At 45.0% G+C, this 15,741-nt stretch overlaps 2 protein-coding genes across 2 annotated transcripts; both read left to right on the top strand.

Moving 5' to 3' along the window:
• Positions 1–1,890: 1,890 nt before the first annotated feature.
• Positions 1,891–3,586, top strand: LOC109756549 (uncharacterized). The gene is made up of 2 exons (XM_020315398.3): positions 1,891–2,165; positions 2,276–3,586. The coding sequence occupies exons 1-2, from the start codon at positions 1,934–1,936 to the stop codon at positions 2,995–2,997; spliced, it is 954 nt and encodes a 317-aa protein (XP_020170987.1). The 5' UTR covers positions 1,891–1,933; the 3' UTR covers positions 2,998–3,586.
• Positions 3,587–10,937: 7,351 nt separating this feature from the next.
• LOC109756546 (uncharacterized) lies at positions 10,938–12,167 on the top strand. The gene has a single exon (XM_020315395.1). It carries the CDS (start codon positions 10,938–10,940, stop codon positions 12,165–12,167), a length of 1,230 nt encoding a protein of 409 aa, XP_020170984.1.
• The last annotated feature ends 3,574 nt before the right edge of the window (positions 12,168–15,741 follow it).

Here is a 15,741-nt window from a genome sequence, read left to right as displayed (position 1 = left end):
AAATACTGGAATTTAGGGTATCAAATCTGGTCGGCCGTTCTACTCCTGTGTGAAGTTTGGTGAAGAAATGACATCCATGGTATCCTTAGTAAAAAAAAGTCAATAAATCTGATTATGTGAAAAACTGTTTGAATGGATCGTAGGTTGAACTGCATTTTCTTCAGTAAGGATAGCGTGGATGCCATTTCTTCATTAAACTTCACACATGACTAGAATGATTGACCCGGTTTGATACCCAACATTTCATGTTTTTTTCTGATATACTTCTGTATTTAATATTTATATAGGAGCCCTGTTTATTTCCCCATCATGTCCTCATTATATTAAAGGCCCCGAAATTCTTTTTTGCCCTGGGCCACCAGAATCTCCGGATCGACGCTGTAGGCACGTCTATATCTCGCTCTTAGTGTGTCAAATGTTCACCGAGCATTTAGAAAAAATGCTTGACATGTAATTGAAAACTATTCAATAAGTGTATAAAAATATTTCCCGTGTATGTAAAAATGTTCCCCACATACTAAAAAATGTTTAACATGCATTTGAAAGATATTAAATGTGTATTTGGAGATATGTTAATGTGTATTTGAAAATTGTTCAACGTGTAGGCCATTAAAAATTCAATGTATATATAAAAAATGTTCTTCATGTATCTGTAAAATGTTCATCATGTATTCAGAAAATCTTCAATGCATATTAAAAACATCAACTTGTATTCAAAACTTGGAAAGGGGGAAAATAAAATAAAGAAAAAGAAAAAAGAGAAAACCAAACGTGTATGATCGAGGCAAAACTAAAGGTAACTTTGCCAAAACCGCTTCCAGCTCTGCCACAAATGGTTCCCAAACCCACAAGTTATTGGGCTGGCCCAGTCACGGTGAGTGCTATATCCACCTCACAACAAGTAAGATATAGATTTTGCGTGATCCACCAGCAAAACTGGGCAAAACCAAAACCAGGTATTCAGCTCATAGGCCATGGCCCAAGTTGTCTATCAGGGCCAGGGTAGTTGGGCATATGGACTGAACAACATGGTTTGATTCCTGTGATAGTTTTTTTTTTTTTACATAACTAGGACAATGTCCGTGCGTTGCAACGGGATATAAATATTCCAGTAGTATGTTAGCTTTTGATTATGTACCCATTAATGCAATAATAAATAAATATTTATCAAATCTTGTTCATTATTCACCTTATAGTTTGATGAGAAGTTTGATAAGTACATTAAAGTGGAATTTGTTCAGAAAGTAAGTAAATTAAGGTGATTGCATATCGTATGGAAGATTGGACGAGGGGGTGGTGGGAAGAAAAGTGAAACATGGAACCTTACATTCTTTTTAAGTTATATATATAGAGAGAGAGAGAGAGAGACAGAGATAGTTTTGCCGATAATTGTATGAGAAACACTAATATATTTGGCCTATTTTTTCAGCGTTGTACTGTGTTAAAGAAACAAATAGTATGAGAACCATGTGACCCGTATGGGCAGAAAATATATGCAGCCCTATATTTGTACTCTTGTTGGAATTGTTTACCTATGACTGAATTTTTAATTTTTAATTTTCAATACTGGAACGAAAATCCCAAACACTATCTTCCAAACTGAGGGAGTACCGGAGTGGTAACTTGGGTTTGGAGTTGCTTCATGAATGTAACGTGGGCTCTTCGCTAACCAGTGGCAAGCTGCCACCAGTTTAGTCAGGATGAATTAACGGGAGGGAATCCACCCACCTTTTCCCTATGTCAACTCAAAAAACTACCTAAAGAGAGAACAAATTTCGTAATCTCAAAGTACTTTAGCAAGCACTCATGGACAGTCGACACGTACACATGGAGCTATAAATTGGCGTCAACTCCTCAACGCCACCACAGCCCACGTTAACGCCATACAGCCATCTCAAACACCGGTATATCAAGGCGCGCCGACGATCAATCCATGGCGCGGCAGCTCGTAGGTCTTTTCGCAGCTGCTTTGGTGGCCGCTGGCGCCGTCGCCGCCGCAGGGGCGGGACTGCCGTCCAACTTCGCCATGATAACCCCACGGGGACCGTTACTAGGGAAGCGGGACGCGGGGGAGTACTGCGGCAAGAGGAAGTGCATGGCCAAGTGCGAGAGCCGCTGCCCGGACCAGTGCTTCGTCCTCTGCCCCAGCTGCAAGACGCTATGCAGTAAGTATATATAAACACCTTCAGTTAGTTAATCTCTGCCACACTGCCACCACGATTCTTTTCTTCTATCTATCTACACGTGGTAACGTTAGCTACTTGTGCCATGTAAGTGTGCGACTACTACCCGGGCATCTCCTGCGGCGACCCGCGCTTCACCGGTGGCGACGGCAACAACTTCTACTTCCACGGCAAGAAGGACCAGGACTTTTGCGTCCTCTCCGATGTTGATCTCCATGTCAATGCCCATTTCATTGGCACACACAACCCCGCCACGGGTCGTAACTTCACCTGGATCCAGGCCATTGGCATCCGCTTCGCGGACCACCGCCTCCTCGTCGGTGCCAAGAGGACCGTGAAATGGAGCAACCGCGTCGACCGTCTTGAGATTGGCTTGGACGACGAGACCATCGATCTCCCTGCCAAGCTCGACGCGCGTTGGGAGTCGGCAGCCGTGGCAGGCCTGACCATCACGAGAACCGCCACGACCAATGGCATCAGAGTGCAGCTCAAGGGGGTGTTTGACATCATGGCCAGCGTGGTGCCCGTCACGGAGAAGGACTCTCGCATCCACAACTACGGTGTCACGGAGGACGACTGTCTGGCTCACTTGGACATCGGTTTCAAGTTTCACGACCTCACCGACGATGTGCACGGCGTCCTTGGTCAAACGTACCGTTCTGACTATATTAACAAGCTTAGGGTGAGCGCTAGCATGCCGGTGATGGGCGGCATAACCAGCTATGTATCATCGGACATCTTTTCCACTGATTGCGCGGTTGCTAGATTTGGTCGCCGTACCAGCATCTCGATGGTTGCATCAAGTGATAGTTGAAGTACTTTTCCGACCCGAATAATTAAGTTCATGTACAAAGTGTCATATAAATAAGGCACATGGATCTTTTTGGAGAAACCCCATATATATTTATATATTTTATCGGCACATCCAAATTCCAGACAACGACCCTTAGTCATACGGGCAACTCTCTTCCTACCGTGCATACCCAGTAATATTTTACGAAAGTGGAACTTTGTAAAGTTTGATGAAGTTCAAAGAAAAAATATAATTATTTATGATACCAAATATCTATCATACAAAACAATAGTTTTTAATGACCAGTAGTATTGATTTGATATTGTAAATGTTGGTGGGTATTTTTCATAAACTTGATAAAAAATTGATTTAAAAAATATTATCTACACTACAATTTGACAAGGAGATAATAAAAACTAGGCGGCCATCCAATAGTGTTAACTTGATCAACAAAATTGGTTTTCAAATGTCTTTTTGTCTACTCTAATAATTGGCGTAATTTTCTCCATGTGTGACCTGCCTCCTCAGACCTCAACCACCAAAGATAGCACTGGGGTAGCAATTACCTCCTGCAGTCCTAGCTCTGGGAACCCATGCAGTTGTTGTATCAGTGATGCCAACAAATGCCCAATGGCCGCACATATATGGAAGAGAGCAAAGACAAGATAAGGAAAATCAAGTTTTTTTTTAGAGAAATAAGGAAAATCAAGTGGGAAGCACAGAAAGGCCAACAGAGCCCAATACGGCCAACCATATGACCGCACACACTGGTATGCACTGTCGTATGAGGTGCCCACAGCCCGTGGCGTCCAACCCAACAAATATCGTGAAAGGCCCAATGCCAAAAAAAATTATTTTTTGCAGGGATGCTTAGCTTCCAAAGGATAATCTTTTTTTTTTCTTCCAGAGGATAGTCCATACAGCATTTGGCAGAGAATACAATTCTTTGTTCCTAAATATAAGATGTTTTTGCGAACCAATCTGTGGTTGGATGGTTAGAGGGACAGTGCTATCTTCAGCCCATGAAGGTTCAAGTCCCGTTGTTCGCATTATTTCTGAGTGTATGTGCAGCGCTTCCGTCTGTACTGATGTTTAAAAAAATTAAGTTTTTTTTCTCATGTAAAATATAAGACGTATTTGGTTATTAGCACTACTTTGCACGGTTGCTCAGGGAGTAGCGGGGCATGCACATATGCATGGTTACGGAATGTGCGTTCGAAGCGAAGTCCGATGCTTTACGTGTGAATGTGACTGCTGGGGTGTTGGTGGCACATGCATTTTCCGATCTTGCAATAAAAAAGTGCATGCAAGCACATGAAACGAGCTGCATGCATGGCACGCTTGTTCTTCAGATTATCCATAGTGGGAGTAACATATGTGGTAATATCACACATATTTAAGTAAAATTGATGATGTAGCAAGTAATTAATGAAGAAAGAGAGTAATGTGGTAACATAACTAGTTACTAAGGCTGCCCGTAATGGGAGTATCATAAGTAGTATCATGCATGTCAACTATAGTATCATATCATGATACCGTATTATATTAAATGATGTGTTACTTTGTATCATGCATGGTAATAATTATATATAGTCATCTATGATACCAACATATGATACTAGGCATTACAGATGTAGTATCATATAGTACATTATAATCTCCATTAGAACCAGCCTAATAGTATGAGTAACATCACACATATCAAGGCAAGATAAGTCTATATCTAATAAATAAAGTGTTGCATGACACCACATATATGTTTACTCCCCACTATAAAGGTGGTAACATAGACTACTCCCTCCTTCCATCTATATAGGGCCTAATGCGTTTTTTAAGACCGCCTTTGACTATTGACAAGATTAATAATGCATGACATGCATAATGTGAAAATTATATCATTGAAAGCTCCTTTCACACATGAATTTAACGGAGTATGTTACTACTCCCTCCTTCCATCTATAAAGGTGATCAAAGTTTCAAAACTTTGACTTAAAACAAAAACTAGATGTACACTTATTCGCGGACGGAGGGAGTATGTTTACTCTCCACTATGGCTAGTCTCACCCACCATGCCAGTCAACCGTCCGGGCGCTTGATCCGAAGCACAAGCACGATCGGCCTATAAATCCCCATAGCAGCAGCAAAGCAAATAATCCACGCATCACACTCTGAGCAACAATAACGTCGCTGTGGATGGGAGCGTCGCCTCGGCCGCGGTGCTGCTGGTGCTGTGCGCCGCGGTGTCACCCGCGGCCGCACAGGACACGCCGCTAGTCTGCATCTCAGGCGGCCATGTGCAATGCCGGGGAAGCTGCCCCGGCAAGTGCTTCGTCGTCTGCCCAACTTGCATGACCTACTGCCGTAAGTACTGAACATCCATCGTATATACTTTGCTCCCAATAACAGCAATTAGATGTGACGATCAACATTAATTGTGGTGTTTCGGCATTCTTTTTTGTTCTTTTTCTAGTGTGAGAAATGTACCCCAACCACTTCCCACGCGTCACCAGAGGCATGACCGACCCGCACGTGCTTTAGTGGCAGGATCAATTCAATCGTAGGCGTACAGGGTTTAAGGGAGCATTATGAATAACAGACGTCACCACGGAAGGTACTTTCATCCACTTGCCTCCGGCTGCTATCTTTGCGTCGAGAGGTGGAGGCTTCGGATCATCAAGAGTGTGTGTTTTTGGTTAACATGGAGTTTTGCGAATAAAATTATTGTAGTTCATTTTTTTGCCGGTGACATGGAGAAGATGTTTTTATCCTTGCATATCGAATGAGTTTACATTATTTTATCATGTTGTTTTCATTGATTTGGATTTTTTATGCAGATAGTATTTTATATGCTATGAGCTCATACCAGAGTTAGGTCGGGATGAATTAACGGAAGGGAATCCACTGTACTTAAGGTACATAGAAAAACGGCCCGTGCATTGCAACGGGAAAATAATCACATGCCCCTAAAATCATGATTGAAGACCTTAATGGGTCCACGTGCATCCCATCTATGTTGTTGCTTATTCTCCTTCTCACTCTTGTCGACGGTGGCCTTAGTGCTAAAACAATCACAACACATTTGGATGTGGTCAATTCTAAGGTGTCTTTCTTTCTCTCCACATTAAATGAGAAATCTACTTTTTCGCCGAGGCATGCATGTGTGGTTATACATGGTTTCTTTCTTCTCCAAACAGGTTTTGCCGAAGTGTTGATTTCCAATCCGGATGTACACCGGTATGAAAGAAAAACAAATCATGCGCTATTGGTTAATGTTGTCCCCTAAATAGTATTTCAATAAGTTTAACAGGTAAAACAACATCATATTCATATTCTACACATTTTTCTAATCAATTTGCATATATAACAAGTCAAAATTGGAGTTAGGGTTTAGAAGATATGAATATTTTCAAAAGCATTTGAATCACATTAAAAAAATATTTGACAGGAAAATAACATCATATTAGATTGTACATGCTTTTCTAATCAACTTTCATATATAACATGTCTAAATTAGAGTAATGGTTTAAAAGATCTGAATATTTTAATAAACATTTAAATATTCCCAAAAATAATAGATGGACGGTGGGTTAACTAACTTTCACTAGGAAGTTTTCTTCAGGCGTGCATGCATGGTTATACATGGTTTCTTTCTTGTCCAAATTGATTTTGCTGAGGTGTTGGTTTCTAATCCGGATGTACACTGCTACAGAAGAATGACGAATCGTGCGCTATTGATTAAGGTTTTCCCCTAAATAGTATATAAAACTGTTTAACAGGTAAAACAACATCCTATTCTGATTCTACATATTTTTCTAATCAATTTTCATATATAACATGTCAGAATTGGAGTTAGGGTTTAGAAGATATGAATATTTTTTAAAAGCATTTGAATCTCATTTGAATAAAATATCTAACAGGTAAAATAACATCATATTTAGATTGTACACATTTTTCTCATCAATTTCCATATATAACATATCTAAATTAGAGTTACAATTTAAAAGATATGGATATTTTAAAAAATAAACTAAAACTGCCCAAAAATACTAGATGGACGATGGGTTGATTAACTAAAAGATCAGGGGGTTTTCCAAAAAAAGTGAATCATTTTTTCTCACTTAACATAGTACCGTGGGTTGATTTTGAAGAAGTGCAGGGGGTTTCTGCAAAAGTTACGACGGATGGGCATAAATGCTCATCCCTTCATTATTAGGTAGCGATTGAATAAAAAACATTTTTTTCTATAATCCACTGTACTTTAGGTACATAAAAAAAAACACTTCAGCTAGCACTCATTGAGAATTTACACGTACGTTGAGAACAGAGACTATAAATGGATGACATGTCTCCAACGCCACTGCAGGCAACGCATGCACCGGCGATCCATGGCGCGGCATCTCGTAGCTCTGCGGCTGCTCTGGTCGCGGAAGCAGCCTATGTCGCCAATGTTGAACTATATGCATATGTATATCATGGTAGTATATAATACGAATTTTGTATTGCATAGTATTATATGTTAGTATCATAAATAATTTTATTTGTTATCATGCAAGCACATATAGTAGCACATCATTTATTATGATATGGTATCACGAATTCATGATATAATATTGAGCATCTTCTTTCTTATTTGATTGTATGCCACCTCAGTAAATTGCCTAGTTGGCATGCATAGTGCTATAATACCACTACAAGAGGTTTAACAGAAAGAGTATGAGTTTTTTTTTAAGATGGCCCCTCTTATCTCATAGAATATTTAATATGAGCCACCCATAAATCAAGGTATATTGAACCATGCATGTTATTGCGTCAGATCATCTCCAACAACTCGCCAAACAAACTCCCCCAATAGCACTTTTCTGGTTATTGGGGATGGAGGCTCCAACAGATCTTCAATATTAAAAAACCACTCTGTTCCTCCAGATATAATTGTACAAACACTATGAGTATAAAAGTACTCACATGGTAGTAATTTAAACAATTACATTTTTAATTTGAACAAGTCAACATCATTTCAAATACACACTTCTCAAATTAAAGATTTAATCACAAATCGAGATCAAGCATGCAACATAAGGTTACCAAAAAAGGCTTTCGCCCCGCTTTATATATAAAGAAATGATCATCAACAACCATGTACAAACGCAGGCCACCAGAACACATGCACACACCCAGGACAGAATACATAGGCGCTGAGCACATCAACGCCACCCCTAGCACTACATGAGCAATCGAGGGCCTCAACCGTGAACATGCCACCGCGAAGAGATGAAGCTACATATGATGAACCATGTGCTCCAAGGCGGTGCCTTCAGGAAGGTTACGACACCGAAGCACCGCCACCGCCTGACCCAATGACCAGTGTTTCCTCTGGAGCAACACGAAGGGCAATGAGAGCCGCGGCGACGCCTTCGCCGCCGCTAGTCCGTCCAAAAATAGAACAGGTTTTCACCCCGACCAGTATTCATCGCCACCGAACGTCACACCCCGGCTACCATGCCGCCCACACGGCCTTGGCCACCGGGCAACACTAAGCCACGGGCTCTTCCCAAGAGCACCGTGCTACCACCACCAGGGTCGCCACCCCGGCATCCAAGACCTTGACACCACCTCATCTGAGGCCCGCCGGTACCCTCACCAAAGTGACGAGCGGAAAGGTCCCGCCTTTCGCACCCCTGGGCGTCCCCCAGCACCGAGACCCACCAGGCCGACCAAAACTGGCCTCCATCGACCCGTCCTGCGACACCAGGCACGAGACGAGGTCGGTCATGCTGCCGGCCGGTCCTGCAACATAAGGTTCACCTAACATGAAGATCAAACATAGTTTAGTGAAAGAAGGCCGGTAGTATCACCATGAAACATGGCGTGGGTGTCTCCATATAGGAGGCCGGCGATGATGCGGTGAAGGATGGCGCAACCGCCGCAGACTTGCCTTTTGGCCGCCCAAGCCCTCTTGGCTGGCGCCGCTGGCCAACGCGGTGGGGCGCCTCTCATCTATCCAACAATACCGGTGGAAGCAAAGCACTTACCTAGGCTGGGGCGGCCTCGGTGGCCAAGCGTGGAGGAGGCGGTGATCGGGAGGCGGTAAGCGACACGCGAGGTGGTGGGGATTGGCCCCTTCATCAAAAGGTGGCATTGTAGCGTGATCTGATTCCTCCATTGGTGTCGGCATGGCGTGGATCATTCATAAAACAGACCACGCTATAAAACAGAAAATGGAGGAACTGGACCGTGAAAATAGGGTAAGCCAACTCACGACATAAAACGGAAAATGCATCATTCATACTTCAACAAATTATCTTGGGATCTACTCGCGTGGTATTCCCATGAATACATAATTGGTAGCTAATGAACACAACTCAAGAAATTGAATGTGATGCCCACCATCCTCACCACTAAACAAATGGCAACCAATATTTGAACGGCCGTGGATGTGTGAGCGTAGCGGAAAAAGGCGAGCGTCAGGGTGATGACGATGATGATGATAGTCCACGACATGAAGCATTCCAGACATAATACATGGGTGGGTCTGGTGTCGCCGTGACGGCGGGTTCAAGGTTCTAGACATCGGCCATGTGCATTGTCCAGCACAATCACCTCGTCCTGGAGAATACACACTCACACGGTCGACCGAATATTTCCTTCCTTCCTTAAACCTTCAATTTCATTTTCTTCCTTCCTTTTGCTAATGTATATGTTCCTAACAACTAGCTGATTGCCCATGTGTTGCAAGGGGGAAGACTTATTTTAGCGATTCACTACCAATTATGAGTGCCTTAGGCAATTAATAATAGAAATGTCGTGAGTGTGCTTTTTCCCCCTATGGATCTTTCCACATCGACGTTGTCGGGTGGGATCATGTGGCAGAATGTGAAGATGATGAAAAGGGAACGATGGATTTTAGGTGGAGACCACATAAATGATACTTCCCTAAATAAAACAATCCTCGCCTGAGGTATTTACCACTCTACTCATGCTATAGTCAAAACCGAAAAAGGATGATACTCTTGATGATTAAGGTGATCGTTTCGTTCAACGTTAGATGCTACTTTCCATAAATTAATGGATGTTGTTTTCTTATTTCAAGGACATATGTATAGGACAAGGAAAGAAAAGTATTGATTTGTGGAAGATTATTTCAAGTTACTCTATATATGTTGATAACGCCCGAACGTTTGGGATTTGACCATGGAAAATCGAATGTTTTCAATGGTAATTTTAGTGACGCGAGCATGGCAAGTTCAGTTGGTAATTTTAGTGACGCAAGCATGGTAAATCAGGGATCAGTGTATTTTTTTCAAGGGAAATTGCCATCCATGTCAAACTTGTCATCCTCGCATCACTAAGGTTGTCATCGAAAACGTTCGATTTGCCATGGTCAAATTCTGAACGTTCGGGACATTTCATTTCTGTTATTTTATGCGGCATCGGTTGAGATTATGAAAATGTATTACGGGGATGGGGGCATGGCGAGGAAAAAAACTAGGAGTAGGTGAGGTGAACCTGTCAACGCCAAAAAATGATCGACAATAATGCCAAATTAGTCAAGCGATCAATTGGTGTGAACGGAGGTCACATGTTTGCCAAATAGAAAAAAATGATGCGGGCAGGTGGGCCACCTAGGCCGGGTGCGACTTGTTTTCGCTCCAGGCTGATGCCCAGAATCGGCTAATCTTTTTCAGGATCTTGGGTTGAAGAAGCAGCGACCAGATTAATGGGGAGTTCGACTCGGTCAAAAGTCGTTTCCGGTAGGCTGATGTGAGCGCGTGACGTCTTGAACGCCGGATCGAACAAGGAGATCGCGTCGCGTTGCTTTGCTCGATCGTGTTGTAACAGAACCCAACAAGCTACGGAACCGTCTTTGACACCTCTACGTGCATGCAATCATATATGTACTACCTTCGTACGAGCCACCCCGAATATCCAACTCACGATCGAGAACTGGTCAGCAGTCAACTCTGATGGCCGGGGACGGCGGAGCCGACGTCAAACGGTGGTGGGCCGACCTCCCCGGCGACCTCCTCGGCACCGTCTACCTCAGATCCGCCACAGCCTACGACCAGGCGCGCTTCGCCGCCGTCTGCGCCACATGGCGCGCCGCAGCGTTGTGGCACCGGCGGCTGCCGGCTCTGCCGCTGCTGCTCGCGACCACGGGCAACAGCTTGCGCGACCGGGAGGCAAGGGCGTACAGCCCCGAGGAAGGTAGGGCCCTGCGCATCGCGCTGCCGTGGTTCCCGTGGGGCAACCGGCTCGTCGGATCCTACGACGGTGGTTGGATCGCCACCGCGTCCAGCTCCGACCAGCTCCTCTTGGTGAACCTCTTCTCCGGCGCTCGGGCCCCGCTCTCTGAGCAACAGAGCGCAATTGTGTGCGCGTGCCCGCTGCCCATCCGGAGGGACACTATTCTCACTTCCTCGCGCAGGTGCGGCAGAGCTCTCCACGTCAAGAAAATCATCTGCTCCACGGATCCTTCCTCGAGCAGCTGCATCCTCGCCGCCATGACCAACCAGTGCTCCATTGCGCTCTGCCGTGTCGGGAGCAATGGAAGGTGGAGGACACGAGGGTGTAGCAGGTACATTGCATATGGACATCTGGTGCTAGAGGACATTGCCTTCGTCAACGGTGAGCTATATGGCATTACGCACAATGAACTTTTCTGGTTTGACATCAGCTTCGACAAAGATGGCAATCCGGTGGCCACCCCCCTCCGCCTGCCAGTCATTGAGATGGATGCCTTGCACGCGCATCCCGGCACAAGATACATCTTCCAACTGCGCTCCAACATAGCAATAGCGGTGGAGATCTGGCCGCTAATTAGCCTCGGTAGTTCTGCAATTTTCAAGGTGTTCGAGCTCTCTGACAGCGGCAGGAGGTGGGAAGAGGTGATGAGCTTGGATGGCTACGCCTTGTTTCTAGGTCCAGCGTGTTGTAAGGCAATGCCCATGCCTGTGACCAACGTGCGCAGTGGGGTGGAGGGTAACCGTATCTACTACTCCAAGCAACACTCCTCTCCCCACAACAACAAGGATTGCTTAGCAAGGTTGGACCTCGGTAGTTGCACCGTTTATTGTTGCCAAAGCAAAGTTGGGCGCCATTTGGAGAGGATCACGTCACGAGGATACCATTACGAGGAGTGGGATGGCTGTAATGGTTGTAATGCGTGCATGTGGCTTGTACCACCACAATTCTAGTTTCTGGTACTCTATATGCCATGTCAAGTCAAGACTGGGTTTGACCAACGAATACTGGAGTAGATATTAAGAGTGGAGGGATGAAGGGTGCACAAAAGAAGTTTAGGAACCAAAACCTTAGTTCATGATAAGTTTAGGGACCAAAAATTCACTTTGCTATTATGAATATGTATAAACTGATATGTAGAATAAACTCAGAAGTAAAGTTTTCTCGGTTGACGACGACTACGGTCAGGGGCGGAGCTGGGCCCCGGGCATGAAATTTTTCACAGGCTATGTAGGCTTTTTTCCAGGGCCGGGGTGCAGCTCGGTGAAAAGAAGAAGGCCCAAACCTTGATGGGTTACCTTACCAGAACGCACACACGCACGAGTCAACACAACCCCACGATCGAGCGCACTAGGGGAGACGTAGCAGCGTCGTGGTGTTGTTGGTAAAAAAGAAGAAGATGAAACGCTCCTGAGGCCGCCGCCGAGTCGCACGCACGCAGGACGGCAAGATAGATCTCCCAGCGCTCACGCCGTCGTCCGCCGTGGTGTCGCCTCCCGTCCCTGCTCCATCGATGCACCATATTAACATTGCAAGCTCCATTCCCTATTTCCCTTCAAGCTCTCCATCCGCGCCAACATCTACTCCAAGTAGCGGCAGCTGTTTTGCCTTCGTTCTCTCCAAGTTCCAGGTCGAAGCAGATCCACATCGAGGAGGACGTTGACACACTGCACGAAAATGTTGTGGGGAGAAACGACGATATCACTATTGTCCTCTGGATCTAAGGTATGATCTCCGACGACCTCTATGACTTGGTGCAGTCACCAAACAACACAACCTGCCAACTCTGGCACGAGCTGTAGGTTTTCTTCCGCGACATTGCTGCCGGTCGCGCTGTCCATGTTGGGAAGAACTTCGTGCCACAGTACAAGGCGTCATGTCCATCTCCTAGTACTGTCGCCGCTTGAACCAGCTCGCCGATGCACTAGCTGATGTTGGGGAGCGTGTGACCGACCGCTCCCTGATTCTCAACTCATCCGTGCTTTAAGTCACAGGTTTCACGGGCAGGGGTACCCGAGTGCTGGAGAAGAGGATCATGATGCGGAGCTCATTTGAGCTAGACACAGTAGCAAACAAGCCGAAGCCATTCTATGTGATGAGGCGGTTCCCCAGGGAAACCACAAGTGGTACTACTTCACTAGAGGGAGAACTTATTACAACATGGTGAACTATGTTTAACCGGCCCGTTTAGTTAATGTATTGACTATTATAGATCTGTACCAAGTATATTTTTACACTCTGGAAAGTTGTGTGTCCCGAGTTTCCGACCAAATACACTCACGAAATCATTTAAACCACCAGGAAAATAACAATTTGCAGTAGTATATGCAACATTGTGTGAGTATGTCAGTACGCATCACCTTAAGGAAGATCATTTACAGAACATAGCTTGAAAAATCAAGAGCGTGATCTTCATAACACACGACCTTCAATCATATAGATGTGAAGGTCCCAATGGAAGCTTGGACTTCAACAAAGAACAAAGGTAAACCTGATTATACATATTACGGCATGCAAACTGGGAAATCAGCAAACGATAGATAACATCCTTCCGTAAACTCCATAAGACACAACTTGGACTTAAAGAAAGAACAAAATGCAAACTTGCAATACAATATGAAATCTAAACTAGGAAGGCATCAAACGATAGACAAGCTGACATATGGATAGGGTATTGCTAATCAACTTTAGTGATCTCGATCTTATTTTTTGGCATATTCTTCGACATGCCCAACAAAAACTTGACCAATAGGTGGACATCATCAGCCCAGTATATGATTTCAGTGAGCCTAAGGTTCTTGCACTCAACAGTCGCCATGTCCTGGGAATATGAGTGAGCCTTTTCCATTATCTCCTTTCTTCTTTTTTGATTTTAGGTCCGGGATCCGAGAGCTGTTGACAGTACAAAAGAATTAATATTACATACTAAATTGATTTATAGTAGTAGTAGTAGGAGGAGGAGGAGGAGGAGGAGGAGTAGGAGGAGCAGCATCATCAACAAGGACAAGAAACTGCAACACACATATAATTCAATCTCTCATTTTGAAAGGCCATAGGCGAAGGAGACGTAAGCTGAATAAATGGGGGGATACCGATAGGCAGAAATAGAGAAGGTACGTACCATGACCCCAAAACAAGACAAATGTAAACTTGTCACATTGAATAGCTCGTCGAGAAAAGACGATTGGGTCTCAATTAGGCCGTTTCGTTCATTGTTGTAATTGAACTCTCTCACAGTCCTCAGACAGATAGATGCATCGACAAGTGATGGCATGCTCGTCACAGTCGTCAGACTCATGACATCTGAATAATTGCTACAAAAATGCCCGGCAAGGCGGAGGGAAGCAAGGGCAGGAGCCTCCAAAATCAGCCTGAAAGAATAACTGTCCAAATACACCTTGGTAAGATGCAACCTTTTGAGCCGGCAAGGCCATGTCTCATCCTGACTTATGCCGCGGCGGACCCAGCCGCTGTCAGCATCCCAGCTGCCACAGTCTACGCGCAGCCGAAATTCTTCTAGGAGCGCAACGTTGTGGCGGTGCAGCAGGATGTGGGCGAAGTTCTTGAAGCTGTGCCTCTCGATGAGGGCGCGCTTGCCGGCCACCCCGGCATGCAGTTCCAGCTGGTCAATGCGGAGGCAGGGCACGGAGCGCCAGAGGTGCCTCCACCGAGTTGACAGCACGCACGTCCGCACCACCTGCCGGGCCTTGAGGCGGGAAAGGACGGCGTGCAGGAGGTCGTCCGGCAGGGCGCTCAGCCGGTCCACGGAATGCCCAACGCCGCCGCCGCCGATGCCGCCTCCGCGTGCACACTTCAGCTTGTCGGGGCCGTCCATGGAGCGGAAGCCTCGAGATTTTCTCAATGTTTAGAAGTAGATGGCTGCAAACCTCTAGTGACGGAGACGGGACGGCGGCTGGCGCTTGGGTTTATATGGCAGAGAACCAGCGATGGCACTGTGCCTCATTCACTCGAATCAATGCGCGTGGAACGTGTTTACACTCGACGGATCGACTTCCTAGGTGCATGCATGGAGAAGCTGAGCAGTTTAATCACACCAGTGAGCTCATTTGGGAATCCGGACGGCCCTTGCGACCGTTGAACACACCACTGACCACTGCATGCATGTGAAGGGGTTGGACGAGGAATGGGGAAAGACGACCTCCAATAGACTGTGCATCACGAAACTCATCGGGAATAGTAGTTTGTTGATGAACTGGCTGTACACGCTGTTTAAGAAAGACGAAGAAAGAACCGGTCACCAGCAGGTTCGGCAACAACTTCTACTTCCATGATGTGAAATATTAGGCTGGTCATAGTGGGGAGTAACTTAGACTAGTGTCACTACCTTTATAATGCAAAGTAACATAATAATAGTATCATAGATGGCTTCATTTATTAACTTATAGACTCATCTTGTCTTGAAAAGCGATATGTTACAGTAACATATTATATTACCACCTCTCATTAACTACTTGCCACATAAGCAAAATTTTCTTGAAGTGCGCTATGTTACTAGTTAAGTTACTC

The sequence above is a fragment of the Aegilops tauschii genome, chromosome 3 (assembly GCF_002575655.3).
Source record: "Aegilops tauschii subsp. strangulata cultivar AL8/78 chromosome 3, Aet v6.0, whole genome shotgun sequence".
NCBI classification, from domain to species: Eukaryota; Viridiplantae; Streptophyta; class Magnoliopsida; order Poales; family Poaceae; genus Aegilops; species Aegilops tauschii.
Note: the sequence above shows the minus strand (reverse complement) of the source record. Positions and strands in the feature narration are given on the sequence as shown.

Coding starts and splice junctions, on each gene's coding strand:
- LOC109756549 (XM_020315398.3), top strand. CDS start 1,934: ATGGCGCGGCAGCTCGTAGGTCTTTTCGCAGCTGCTTTGGTGGCCGCT. Junction 2,166..2,275: donor CAGCTGCAAGACGCTATGCA/GTAAGTATATAT, acceptor GTGCCATGTAAG/TGTGCGACTACTACCCGGGC.
- LOC109756546 (XM_020315395.1), top strand. CDS start 10,938: ATGGCCGGGGACGGCGGAGCCGACGTCAAACGGTGGTGGGCCGACCTC.